The following is a 15,102-nucleotide window of genomic DNA, read 5'->3' on the forward strand; positions in this document are numbered from 1 at the left end:
CTCCAGCTTAACTTTTTAAAAATGTTTATAACTGCATGTGATCTTTGAGAAGAAAGTTTAGGTGGGGTGGGGGAATGTCAAGATTAAACAGCGGAAGTATTTAACTTTCTACTATTATTTTTCAAAAATATTCTTCAAACTGTCAGTTTTTACAAATACAGACACATTTAAATTTAAGAAAAAATTAAAATTCCTCTTGTTCCACAAGATATGCAGTTTTGCCCTCATTTTCCTATGGCATTCCTGGAGCAGAGTTAAGTCGGGAAGGCACTAACTTATGTTGTTTTTGAATTTTTAAAACCATATGCATAGCCAGTACACTCACACGTCTGAGAAGTGCAAAATCCTCAGATAAAAGGACCCAGATACTTTGCCACTGCACAGCCAGTTTTGAAAATTGCCTTAGAAATGTTTCTGTAGCCCAATAACAAGTATTCAAGGACAGGCTACCACATTACAGGCGAGTGTATATTTTTTCTGTGGACTCTTTATTTACATTCAGGTCTTTCTCTTTGATGATCATTTTCATTGCATAGTCTGTTACAGAATACAGAATTTCCCTGGATAAACTTCATTTATTGGAGCAAAACCAGGTGAAGAGGTTGCTTCTGGCGAAAGAAGAATGGGAATTTGCAAAGGCCTATCGAGAGCTGGCTGTCTCCCAAAGAACTGAGTTGCACAACTGCTTTTTTGACCAGCTGAAAGAGACGGCATACACAAAAGGCATAAACTTAGAAGCAACCAGAACCTTAATGCAGGATTACTCAAAAATGCAGGTAATGACATAGAATAATCAACCCTAGCGCAGGTGAAGTACCTGCTTAACACTGTCTCTGTTTCTACTTAAATCAGCAAGACTTCTATTGTTATTTCAATTGGTAATGTAATAGTTTATTATTTATGCTGTGGCAATGTTGCTGATTTGTTCAGCTATTTCTTTTGTGAATGTTTGTCTTTACCACAAATGAAAGTTGGGCTTGTAATTCAATTAGAACTGAGGGCAGGGAGTATGGGGTGGGTTCAGTGGTAGTGATGTGTGCTTATATGTAGATGACCTTGGTTCAATAGGCCAGGACTGTACTCCCTGGGCTGTCTGGACATCCTGCAGATTCAGCTTTCATAATTCCTAAAGAGAGGACATCCCAGTCATCACTCCATAGTGACACCTACCCCCAGATCCTATATATGGTGCCCAAAATTGGATGCCGATACTTGGGTGCTGATTCAAGATGTATTCCAATTAAATTGGCTAGGGAGTGTTTAGTATAAAGCTGTCTGGTTTTGCAGATCAGCCAGCTTTGTATATATAACGTATTCCCTTATTTATGATCTAGTAGGGAAATTAGCTAGCCTGTGTCTTCTTGGTCTTCTCACAGACCATAGATAGGCTTGCTTAGCCCTAGTAATGGGTCATAAACTTTAACAAGTGTCTGTTTGTTTGTTTCAAACAGGCTTTAAACATAACACAGAAACATTTCAAGTGAAGGACAAGTATAAGTGATAAGTATTCGAGGGAGGGACGTTGCAAAGGGCAAATGATGGATAATTGGGAAAAATACCAAAGAAACAGAATTATGTGAAGGTGACCTTAGAGGTCAGAGTTGAAGAATACCAGATAAGTAAGAGAGAAAATATAAGACATTAAGTGATTGGACAAAATTAAGCTTCAGTATTCTACCTAAGCACATCTTGTACTAGTCAGATTCTGATAGCTTCCAAAGGAAACAGAGAGATTTTATTTTCCTTATACTGAAATTTGGACTGATATAAAGTAGAATTCAATTTTCTGTAACACTGGGACAAAATAATTTTTATTGTAACCATTTATTTACTCGAATAAAAACTGAACTCTAAAGTGTTTTCCTTTGCCAGAAGGGCTCACTTGTTTTGTTTTGTTTAGCTTCCCTTTAGAGGCAAGAGGGTTGCTATACAGGAGCCAATTAATGCCAATAATTGTGTGCTAAATGCACCAGTTGGGAATGGGACACACATTTTGCTATGCGCTATTCCATAAAAATATGTTCCTAAATCCCACAGTGTATAACCCAAAAGAGGGTGTGACCATGGGAGGGTTGGGAGTGTTTCTAAAATTTGTGCGCTATATCCTACAGGTTCTTGACTGGTCTGTTGAGAACACTAAGGAAAGAAAAATCATATTTTACCTGCTCATTTTCTTTCCTTTAGTTTTAATTTTTCCTTTCCTAAATTCCTTTTGACCAAAAAAAATCAGTAAAAACTCCCAAAATGGCTTATGGTTTATAATAAGAGGCAGGAATTGCCTTTCCTGAACAATCCTAGTACTCAAGACTTTATATGTGGCAGACCTTTCTGTTATAGATTAAAACAGAATATGTCATTGTTTCTCTTAAATCCTTTGATTTCATGATGGGATCATCTATGACATTGTTTCCTAACACGCAGTATGAGTACCCCAAGGGGGTAGACAAGACCTCCCCAGGGGATACACAGTGAGTAACGCCCAGCCAAAAAAAAAAATCTCAAGCTTGATGGTATCAATCCTTCCGTCCCTCTCCCCACCCACCATACCTTTTCAAACCTGTCTTACAGAGGTTGCCGGAAGCAGGGCAGCAACAATGTGGTGCTCATGCTGAAATCGGAGCCTTCTGTATGATGCAACTTCCTGTTTCCACCTAGGCAGGCAGGAATATCAGACAGAAGGCTCTGATGTTGGAATGGGCAGTGCGTGTGAATCGCTGCCAGTTGCCGGCAACCTCTCTATGACAGTTTTAAAAAGGTATGGAAGTGTTGCAGGAATTACCACTATTGTTAGCAGAATCTGTGGTACTTCAGGAGTCAAACAGCACACACCAGAATGAGGGAGAAATCTTCTTTATTTGCCAGCAAACAAAGTAGAACATCAGCACTACGTCTCTTCTTCTCTTTCTCAGCTCTCTGGATCTTATGGCTTCTGTCTCAGCTCCTTCTCTTCTTCTTAGCTCTCTCCTTCTAACGTAAGCTGCTTCTGCTCCCAGTTATATACAGTTTTAAACCCCTCTAGCCCCCCTTACTTTCCAGATGGTAAAGAATAGATTGATTACCCTGCCTTGAACTAATCATTACTTACACATTTACTCCAAAATATCAGTTACATAGGTTTGACATTTCCTAAACTGACCTATGACCTGGGGCCTCTCACACTAGACATTGTGGCACCTATCTCTTGGCATTTTATTATTCACATAATCAGTTTCCCAATCAACTTCATACTAACTGGGTTCTGGCATTCATTAAGGGGTCAAGGGGCCAATCTTGCTTAATAGCACACAGATATAGTTTGTTATTACTTTCAGGACCAGTCCTACACTTAGCTATTCATCAAGGAACAAAGTTGACTTTTCCTGACCTCTTTCACCTAGCTAGGACTGTGGATAATTCAAACCAGATGATCTATTTAAACTTGCAGAAATATCACTTGAAAGGTCAGACAAAGTTGAATTGAAAAGATATTCTACATAGAAATAGAACCTATTAATTACACAGAATAAAACATATTCTAAAATAAGCAGAAATCAGAATTCCTTATAAGACAAAATCTAACTCATCTAGAATTATTTAAATCTACTCTATTTTCTTCTAACCAACATTAGCCTAATCTTTTTAAAACTATCTTCTAACACTGCTTGCTTGTTGATCCCTCGAGATTATCCACTATGCCCAATGGCCTTCAGATGTGGTAAATAATTACTTCTCTCTGACCTTTTAAACCTCTTAGTCTAGCAAAAGTTAGACTTCTTGAGCAATTAAAAACAGATGGCATTCCTCCACTTTACAGGACTGAACCAAATTTAGAATTAACAAATATGATTTCTCTGCCCATGCTGCCTCATTCCCCCCTTTGAGACTAAAATCAGCTTACGCAGAGATAAGTCTCACAACTCAAACTCTGGGGATTATAGTGATCCCAACTCCATACCTCCTCCTGGGGCATAACGTCTAGGAATAGGCTTGTGAATCACCATTACCCTACTCGTTAAGGTCCTACGGCATACTGCCGAAGCACATGAGGCCAGGAAACAAAACAACAATCCTGCTAAAACTAAGACTATTAGGGAAATGAACAAGGGACGTATCCATGAGGTCAATGACCACCACCAGGAGGTAAGGTCTAATCCTCCTCAGTAATCCTCCACATTAAGACTGGCCAACTGTAGGACTTTATCCATGGCATGCCTAACTACATGCGTCCTATTTATGACAATGGTACAGCACTCTGAAGAATTGAGCACTGTGCAGAGGCCACCCTGGGCTGCAAAGAGGTAGTCAAGGCCCATACGGTTATACCGAGAAACTACACTTAATTCATTAATTTGATCCTGCAATGCATTGACTACCACGTTCAGCTCATGGACTAAAACATGGAGTAGGGACTGAAGTCGTCGGGTAGCCATACCTAGTTCAGTGATACCCGCTACCGGGCCCCCAATTAGAATCCAGGCCGTGGCAGAAAGGGCTACAAGTCTCTTTTTAGTCAGAGGATAAGTAGAGTTGATGTACTGGAGGGCTAATTCAATCGCCTCATCCTCTGTAGCAACGGAGGAGGGTAAGGACAAGGCCTCTCGCTTAGAGCGGTGCAGGGATGGTGGCCTGAGAAGAGGAATAACTTTAGGAAAATAATTCAAGGTTACCAATACACAAAAATCATACATGGGGGGAAGAATCATGTGGAGGACATTATCACAGAGCCAGTAATGACCAAGGAGACGGTGAGGGAAGTTCCCAATAAATGTTGGCTCAGGATGGACAAGGTACTTAGGATGCCCATAATGCGAGCCCCTATCCCAGGGGGAACGAAGACGATATGGAGACTTTGCACACCATAGGTGCCAATCCCCAATTGTGACAGGCTGCTCATTTGTTATAAACTCTTCATACCCCGGGGACTTATGAAAGTAGAAAATAAGCCGGGACACTATAGTCCTCTCAGTGGTACGGTTAGGAGCCAGATAATCACCTGGGTCATAATCTGCAGGTACGGTAGTAGGGCACATAGGAGTACCTGGAGAGACTACCCACACAGATTCCCCCTTCTCTGGGAGAACATTGGTATAGTTACAGGAAATGGGAGGAACAGTTGAGATGTTTCTTGTTAAACAAAACACTCCAGAAGCTGGATAGGGAGACGTAAAGACTGGCCTTAGAGAAGATTCAGAGGGGGAGGTAGCATTATAAAAGGACCACCAAGTATAATCCTGGCTCCAAGGGCCCGAACTCGAAAAGTAGGGAGGTATAAGAGCTGTAAGCGGCACAGGGACAGGAACAGCTGGGACATCTGTGGTATAAGGAGAAAATCGGGAACACACAATACAAGGGGAAGTAATCTTTGCCTGGCTAATTAGTTCCTGGACAGAGTGTAGCCAAAGGTTGGAGCGAGTTGGGGTATTAGGAACAAGGAGGCAAGGAGTAGAAAACAACAAAAGCACCCAAATTACTAACATTTTCTTTCTTCCTAATCTAAAACAAATACAGCAAACTAATCAAGCAATAATATTTCAACAGTCTGTGCTAGTCACAGATTACTCTAATATAATGTTCTCAGTCTTTGAGTTCTTATACCAGTTGGGATAGAACCTCAACTGACAAGGATCAAGCTCTCAAATTCCAGGAAAGCCAGAATCAGGCAAGAAAGAGTCTCAGTATGAAGCCGAAGTCCAGCAGCTCCTGCGGTATGCAGTTGACCCTTCTTTTCAGCTAGTAGATTCTTTGGTTCGGGTCAAGCGCAGCTTCAATGGCTCCGCAGGATCACTTTCTGCTCTCCACTGTTTAGGCTCCGTCTGATCCGTACTGGGCTCAGTCTGATCAGCAGACTTGATTCGAGACCAATGGACCCATGGAGTTATCCCTGCGACCTTCACAGCTGTAGGGGTAGAAAGCAAAACAGTAAAAGGTCCTTTCCACCGGGGCCCCAAAGGCTGGAGCCTCCAGTCTTTCACCCAAACTCTATCCCCTGGCAGGAAGGAATGTACCTGAGCCTGGAAGGGGACAGGGTTTATTTCTCTCACATAAGACTGAAGCTCAGAAATTATCCGGCCCAAGAGGGCTACCTGCTCCTGCACCTGGGCAGACCCTAAAGTCCCAATGTCTCCCTTAATTCCCTGCAAAATGGCTGGGGGCTTCCCATACACAATTTCAAAGGGAGAGAGGGCTGTTTCTTTAGTTGGGGTGCATCGGAGGCGGAAGAGGGCTAGTGGCAGTGCCTGTGGCCATTTCAGTTGGGTTTCCTGACAAATCTTTGCTAGGCTATTTTTCAAGGTTCTGTTTGCCCGCTCAACCTGCCCTGAACTCTGGGGACGGTAGGCACAATGCAATTTCCAGGTAATGCGCAATGCGCGGGACAGGGCCTGAAGTGTGGCTTCAACAAAGGCGGGACCATTATCTGAACCTATGGCAAGGGGCAGTCCATACCTGGGGATAACATCCCTAAGGAGGGCTCGAGCTACTTCTGTGGCTTTCTCAGTGACTGTAGGATATGCTTCCACCCACCCAGAAAAAGTACAGACCATGACCAAGAGGTATCGGAGCCTACCGCTCCTGGGCATTTCTGTGAAGTCTATGACTAGGGACTCAAAGGGTGTTAGTCCTCTGGACTGAACTCCTGGTGGAATACGGGGTCCCTGACGAGCATTATTCTGGGCACAGAGAGTACATCGGGCAGAGGCAGTGGCAACCAGACTATCCAATCCTTCCAGCACCACTACTCGACTGAGTAGGCGGGCTAGTGCTGTTTTCCCTAAGTGTGACAGGTCATGAGCTTGAGACACTACCGGCCAAGCTAGGTGACGTGGCACCAGAACTCTGGTATCAGGGAGATGTAACCAGCCATCAGGTCTCCTTACTGCACCTTCTTCTTGAGCCCATTTCTCTTCCGTTTGGGTGTACATAGGCGTCCATTCTTGCAGTCGAATTTGGAACAGGGGAGTCACAGTACCTACTGGGGGTCCTCGAGCAGCTTCCTTGGCCACCCGATCAGCATGGCGGTTCCCTCGGGCCACTGGAGTATCTATCCTTTGGTGTCCCCAAACAGCCCAAACAGCCTCTAGCAACTGCAGTATTTCAGGTCCATACTTAACAGGTTGGCCTGCAGCATTTATGAGTCCCTTTTCCTTATACAAAGCTCCATGAGCGTGTAGAGTTGTGAAGGCATACTTGGAATCAGTATAAATGTTGGTCACCAGTCCTGCTGCTAGCTCCAGAGCTCGTATGAGGGCCACAAGTTCTGCTTTCTGGGCTGAAGTTCCTTGGGGCAGAGCCCTTGCTTCTATCACCTTGTCCTCTGTCACCACAGCATAGCCTGCCAATCGCTTGGAGTTCTCCACGTAACTGCTTCCATCTGTGAAATAAATTACATCTGGGTCCCTCCAAGGAACATCTTTGAGATCTGGTCGACTGGAGTACACTTCATCCATGGTTTGGATACAGTCATGATCCGGTGGTCCCTCAGATGCTGGCAAAAGAGTGGCGGGATTGAATGTAGCTACTGTTTCCAGGTGTATCCGTGGATTCTCACATAAGCTGGCTTGGTACTTAACCATGCGGCTATTTGTAAACCAGTGGTTGCCCTTGTACTCCATGAGGGTGAGAACTGCGTGGGGGACTTTAACAACCAGTTCTTGCCCCAAGGTCAACTTGTCAGCTTCCTGAACCAGTAAGGCTGTCGGTGCAATGGCCCTCAGGCAGGCTGGCCATCCTTTAGCCACTCCATCCAGCTGTTTAGACAGGTATGCAACAGGCCTCTGCCAGGATCCCATCATCTGGGTCAGCACACCCAGAGCAACCCCCTGTCGCTCGTGGACATACAGTGAGAAAGGTTTCTCCACATCAGGAAGGCCTAACGCAGGGGCTTGGAGTAGGGCTTTCTTTATGGCGATGAAGGATTGTTGAGCAATAGGTCCCCATTCAAATGGTTCCTTTTCACCCCCCTTTGTGGCCTGGTAAAGGGGTTTCGCCATCAGTGCAAAATTTGGAATCCAAATTCTGCAGAATCCGGCTGCTCCCAGAAATTCCCTAACTTCCCTTCTGGACTTGGGTTGGGGAATTGCAGCAACCGCTTGCTTCCTACTGACATCCAGTCTCCGACTTCCCTGGGAAATGCAGAAGCCCAGATACTTCACTTCTAACTGACAGAGTTGGGCCTTCGAGCGTGAGACCTTATAGCCTGCATCCAAGAGTAACTCCAGCAATTCTCTGGTAGCCTCAAAACACTCTTCCTGGGTCACTGCTGCAATCAGGAGGTCATCTACATACTGGAGTAAAACTCGCCTGGAAGGCTCAGATTTAAAAGTCTTAAGGTCTTGTCCTAGGGCAGTCCCAAAAATGGTGGGGGAGTTCTTGAACCCCTGTGGCAGGCGGGTCCATGTATACTGAAGCTTCCGTCCTGTTACTGGGTTTTCCCATTGAAAGGCGAAAAGCAATTGACTGGCAGGGGCCACCCGAATACAAAAGAAGGCATCTTTTAGGTCCAGTGTTGTGAAATGGGTAGCTCCAGAAGGTATCAATCCCAGCAGGACATATGGATTAGGCACTACAGGGTGTAATGAAATAGTGGATTTGTTGACCACTCGTAAGTCTTGGACTGGCCGGTAGTCCTCAGTCCCTGGCTTCTGGACTGGCAACAGTGGCGTATTCCATGGAGACTGGCAAGGTCGAATAATTCCATGGGATAACAGACGATTCAGATGTGCTTGAATCCCTTCCAGAGCCTTTCGGGGAATTGGGTATTGACGAAGATGGATTGGCCGGGCACTTGGAAGTAAATCTACATGGACAGGAGGAATATTTCGGGCCAACCCTGGGGGATTATCTTCTGCCCATACCCCATTGACCTGGAAGCTGTCGGCCAGGGATAGGTCAACTTGGCCCTGCGACTGATGCAGCCGCCATTCTTCTTCAAGGGGGCAGCAGAAACTCAATATGCCCTTAGGGCTGGATATCGGGGGCCGAAAGGAGACTGAAGTCTGGCCATCAGAGTCAAAGGAAATTTGGGCCCTAAGCTTGGACAGCAGGTCCCGGCCTAACAAAGGGATTGGACAGTCTGGCATATACAGGAATTCATGAGTGACTGTGTGTGAGCCTAATTGGCATCTACGGGTCGTCAGGAAGGGCCTCCGGTTCTGCACCCCCGTGGCTCCCACCACTCGGACAGTTTTTCCAGACACAGGCGCTAATCGCTCCGTCACAACAGAATGTTCAGCTCCTGTATCAATCATGAATGGAATTGAGTGGCTCCCTATGGTTAGCTTGACCATGGGTTCCTGGGAGCCCAGTTTGTAGGAACCCGGTCTGTCCTATTCATCCCATTCTGCCATCTCGGCTATCCCAATGATGTCAGATTCAGAAGGCTCATACCTTCCCTCTCGAACTCGGCCTCGGCTTCCTCGATCTCCTGGTCCCCTTCTCAGTCCCTGGCGCCTCTGGGGGCATTCATCTTTCCAGTGCCCTCTTTCCTTGCAGTAGGCGCACTGATCCCTCTCCAATCGTGGTCTGGGATTCTCCCCTCGTGGCCGGGATTGATTGAAGGAATCTCGAGGCCTGGCTGGGTCCGGGGTCCCACTTTGGCTTCCCATTGGCTAGAGGTCGACCTCGGTTAAGGGTGGAATTAGTAATGGCTGCCGCCAAAAGGTCGGCCTTCTTCTGCATCTTCCGGTCAGCCTCTCGGCGCACCTCCTGATCCCTATTAACGAAAACCTTTGTTGCGATCTCAATTAGCTGGGTGGTATTCATCCCTGCGAATCCCTCCTGACGCTGCAGCTTCTTCCGGATATCTGGCATACTCTGGGCCACCAATGCACTATTCACCATTCTCTGGTTTTCTAGTGCCTCAGGGTCAAATGGGGTGTATGTTCTGTAAGCTTCAATTAGTCGCTCTAAAAAGGCCCCAGGGGATTCAGTTGCCCCTTGGAGAATTTCAGAGACCTTTGCCAGATTAATGGGCCTCTTTATGCCTTTCCTCATACCTTCCAGCAAGTCCCGGCAATAGCCAGACAACAGTTCATAGTGCTGCCCATTATTTGGATCCCAAGCTGGAGCTGCGCGAGGGAACCGAGTTCTAACCCATTCCTCTGGGTCCTGTGTCCCCTCAGGGACACGCGCTCGCGTGATGGCCTCAGCATTTTGTAAAATCTTCCGCCTCTCCTCAGTTGTGAAGAGGGTCAGGAGAAGTTGTTGACAATCAGTCCAAGTTGGGTTATGGGTGGCCATAATGCTAGCCACTAGGTCCACCACTGCCTGAGGCTTTTCAGTATAAGAGGGGTAATGCGTCTTCCAATTCAGGAGATCGGTGGTTGTGAAGGGTACATACTGGTAGGCCTGTGCCTGTATAACCTGATCCTGATTATTAGGATCCGGTCGAGTGGTGGTTACCTGACGCAGGGGCAGAACTCTCGAGGAGGTGGGAATGGAACCTGAGGTAGAGCTAGGAGCTACCCCCCTATCATGCTCAAAAGTGATTGCAGCGGGTCTAACCCATTCAGGGGAGGCGTGTTGATCCCCTGAGGGATGGGGAGGGGTACTCATAGACTGAGAGGTGGTCACAGGTGATTCAGTCCATTGAAAGGGATGCTGGGCCCCTGATGAATGGGGAGGGGTACTAAAGGGAGAGGCTGGGCTATCGGGAGTTGAGGAGTCAGGGAGTGGAGCCCAAAGCGGGTCTTGGGAGGTTAGCAGGGAAGGATGTGGCAGAGGAGGGTAGAGGCTGGGTGAAAAGTCCAACCTAGGATGTGGCGGGGTTCGCACAGAAGGGGAGGAACTATCCGGAGAAGCCTGTACTGGAGAGGCTTGGGCTGGACGCCGTGGATCTCTAGGGGTGGAGCGGAACCCCAACAATGGGCCATAAGGTGGTGGCTCAAGATCTGAGGGGTCATCAGAGAGTATGGGTTTCTCGGACAGGGTAGGGGCGGAAGCCACCGATTGGGTGGTAGGCTTCCTGGGACTCTTTCCCTCCTCCAGTTTAGATTTTCTAATAATCTTTCTTTGAACGCGGCCCAACATGAACTTTACTGGGGATCCCATATAAGTTTTCAACCAAGAGGGAGGGTCAGTCACAAGGCTGTCCCAGGAATCTATATAGGGGAGTTGTTCAAGATATTCTGGTTCTCCTACAACTATGCTGTAGACCTTCCGGATTACTTCAATATCTAAGCTGCCACCAGGGGGCCACCCCACTCCCATAGATGGCCACTCAACTTCACACAAGGTTCTTAGAGTACTTAAGCTTAAAGTCTGTCCATAATCATTGACTAAAAATCCTTTCTAAAAGTTCTTAAGCATACAATCTAGGGGAGTAGCAATTTGTCTAGATGATGTCCCCCCCATAATGCTTACAGTTACAACACACAAAAAGGGAGGGAATTTTTTTGGAAGTGTGGTAAGGGGTCCACAGATCCAGAGACAATAAGGTAAACAGACCACAATCGCTTCCTTCCGTCGCTGGCCAGTTGAACTCGCATTAACTGGAACCGCAGCTATAAGAAGTCCACACTCATTTAATCATTCATGCATCACACACATACTGTACAAAAAATCCCACCCAACAATTTCAGATTTCTCAGATACAGATAAGCTCTGGCGGTTTCCCTACTAATCTCCACTAGACTAGAGGTACTAAGGCCTTCGCTGAGAGTTGATCAGACTCCCCTTCCCTCAATTTTTGAGGGGCTGGTTTACAGTTTCCTAGCTAGGATTACAATACAGAATACAGAATACATACCCGGCGAATGTTCCTTAGTCAGTTGGGTGCCAGAAATTGATGCAGGATTCAGGATCCCACCGCTGCCACCAAGAATTGTTGCAGGAATTACCACTATTGTTAGCAGAATCTGTGGTACTTCAGGAGTCAAACAGCACACACCAGAATGAGGGAGAAATCTTCTTTATTTGCCAGCAAACAAAGTAGAACATCAGCACTAAGTCTCTTCTTCTCTTTCTCAGCTCTCTGGATCTTATGGCTTCTGTCTCAGCTCCTTCTCTTCTTCTTAGCTCTCTCCTTCTAACGTAAGCAGCTTCTGCTCCCAGTTATATACAGTTTTAAACCCCTCTAGCCCCCCTTACTTTCCAGATGGTAAAGAATAGATTGATTACCCTGCCTTGAACTAATCATTACTTACACATTTACTCCAAAATATCAGTTACATAGGTTTGACATTTCCTAAACTGACCTATGACCTGGGGCCTCTCACACTAGACATTGTGGCACCTATCTCTTGGCATTTTATTATTCACATAATCAGTTTCCCAATCAACTTCATACTAACTGGGTTCTGGCATTCATTAAGGGGTCAAGGGGCCAATCTTGCTTAATAGCACACAGATATAGTTTGTTATTACTTTCAGGACCAGTCCTACACTTAGCTATTCATCAAGGAACAAAGTTGACTTTTCCTGACCTCTTTCACCTAGCTAGGACTGTGGATAATTCAAACCAGATGATCTATTTAAACTTGCAGAAATATCACTTGAAAGGTCAGACAAAGTTGAATTGAAAAGATATTCTACATAGAAATAGAACTTATTAATTACACAGAATAAAACATATTCTAAAATAAGCAGAAATCAGAATTCCTTATAAGACAAAATCTAACTCATCTAGAATTATTTAAATCTACTCTATTTTCTTCTAACCAACATTAGCCTAATCTTTTTAAAACTATCTTCTAACACTGCTTGCTTGTTGATCCCTCGAGATTATCCACTATGCCCAATGGCCTTCAGATGTGGTAAATAATTACTTCTCTCTGACCTTTTAAACCTCTTAGTCTAGCAAAAGTTAGACTTCTTGAGCAATTAAAAACAGATGGCATTCCTCCACTTTACAGGACTGAACCAAATTTAGAATTAACAAATATGATTTCTCTGCCCATGCTGCCTCAGAAGGAGCATGAGGGGAGGGGGTATTCGGTTGATACTTTTAGGGTGTACTTGACTTGAAACAGCTGTGAAACCCTGATCTATGAATTGCAGTTTTCAAATCTTGCCATAAATTTTCTATTGGATTCAGGTCTGGGCTTTGACTGGGCCACAAGAGGACACTCGCTTTCTCCTTGCTAAGCCACTTCACTGTTTCCTTTGTTCTTCTGAAAGATTAGTCTTCTTCATAGTCCAGGTCTAAGCAGATTGTAACCAGTTTTTCTTAAGGATCTTTCCATCAGTATTCACAAGCCTACTGGTCCCTGCTGCTCTACAATATAATGCTACACCACCTTCCTCATGTGTGTAGTATCGCGTAAGTGTTTCTTTGGAAACATATTGCAGCACTTCATATGGGTTTTCTTCAGCAGTGGTTTCCTTCTTTCCACCCTGCCATATAGGCTATGTTTGTGAAGTAATTTTGAAATTGTTGAACAGACAACACATTCCCCAGTCTTAGCCGGAGACCTCTGTAGTTGTCTTAACGTAGTCTTAAGCCTCACAATGACCTTTCTCAACAGTATCCTTAACCCAGAGCTGCTGACTTTGGAGGGATACCCTAGTCGAAACAGTGTCTTGTTCTTTACATATTATAGTCATGAAAATGAGAGTGCCCCAAGCAGTGGCGTAGCTAGGTGGGGCGCCAGGGGAGCTGCCGCTCCCCCAAATGGAATTCTGCCAGCACCTATTTTTTTCTCATCGTGTTGCATTGAAAATGTGCGCCGGCGGAAGTCCGCTGTCACGCCGCTTTCACTCCCCCCTGTGCCGTCAACCTGGCTCCGCTTCTGGCCCCAAGGGACAGTCAAGCACATTGAATTTTGGAGTAGAAGAGTAGCCTGGTGGTTAATGCAGCGGACTTTGATCCTGGGGAACTGGGTCCAATTCCCACTGCACTGTAGTTGCAAAAACCACAGAAAGGCGGTATATCAAGTCCCATTTCCCATTCCCTTATAGCCTTCCTCAAATCTGCACCTTTAAATCAGAGTTCTTTCAGCAGCTCCATGTTTGATATATTCAGATCTTCATTTCAAAGTCACTTCATAACACAGCTTGATTTTTTTATCCATGACTTATTTGAGTCACCTCAGCTACTGTGACTGGGCAGAGGTGAGCACAATTTCACCTATTATGGGACTTAAGACAGCTTTTGGAAACTAATTTGAGTTTGCAATGACAAATGGTGTAATGCTTATGCAAGCAAGACTTCTAGATTTCTTATACTTAATATCCAGGCACCTTTCTGACTTCCTGTGCAACTTTCTTTAAATTAGTCTTTTTTATTTTGTAACACCTGTTATTTACCTTAACTATCTATTTGTTCCATCTTTGCTTGTACCTTATGCTATTAAAATGTTATGTTGTGTATTGTGCTGACTTGGAGGCATATTTTCAAAGCACTTTGGGAGGCTAAGTTCCATAGGTTTCTATGGAACTTTGGGAGGCTAAGTGCTTAGAAAATGAGCCCGATAGTAATGTAGGATCTATGGGGTTCATTTTCAAAACAAAAAAAAGCCCCAAAAAATGTCATAAGGTAGTAGATGGCTGTTCTCTCAAAAACGTCCAAGTTGTGATTTTCGATGCTCCAGTTGTAGATGTTTTTCTCCACAGTTTGTCCAAATTTCAAGGGGGCATGTCGGAGCATGTTTTGGACTGGACCTAGGCAAGACATGGGCAGCACCAAAAGATACTGCTGAAAAACGTCTAATGAAATAAAACAATGTCTAGGGCCAAAATTAAGATGTTTTTGGCTACACCTGTTTCAGTCATGAATAAGGGATGAAAAGGTGCCTCAAATGACCACTGAAGGGATTATGGCATAACCCCCTCTTACTCCCCTAGTGATCACAGACTCCCTCCCACCCCCCCTAAGATGTGACAGTGACAGTACATACCAGGCTCTATGACATCTTCAGATATGATGGCCATTCTTGTTAGAGCAGCAGGCAGGTCCCAGGAGTATCCTAGTGGTTGGTGCAGTAGACTGTAGATAAGAGGACCCAGGTCCATATCTGTAACTGGTACACTTGTGGTGGAACATGTGAGCCCTCCAAAAACCACTAAATACCTACATATAGGTGACACCTGTGTGATTAAAGGTGAGGTACAATACGTTTTTTTTTTTTTGTATTCCTGGAGGGCTCACTATACAATATAAGGGGGTTATAGTGAAATGTTGTGGCCTTT

The 15,102-nt window shown here is 45.1% G+C and overlaps 1 protein-coding gene across 2 annotated transcripts in view; it reads left to right on the top strand.

The window, feature by feature from the left end:
• Positions 1-15,102, top strand: part of EVC2 (EvC ciliary complex subunit 2) — a 351,907-nt gene that overhangs the window by 199,298 nt on the left and 137,507 nt on the right. For both annotated transcript variants that reach the window (XM_030191177.1, XM_030191178.1), the window contains exon 10: positions 537-776. In XM_030191177.1, coding sequence (XP_030047037.1) covers positions 537-776 — 240 coding nt within the window. The remainder of the gene's footprint in view (positions 1-536; positions 777-15,102) is intronic.

This window comes from Microcaecilia unicolor, chromosome 2 (genome assembly GCF_901765095.1).
Source record: "Microcaecilia unicolor chromosome 2, aMicUni1.1, whole genome shotgun sequence".
NCBI lineage: Eukaryota > Metazoa > Chordata > Amphibia > Gymnophiona > Siphonopidae > Microcaecilia > Microcaecilia unicolor.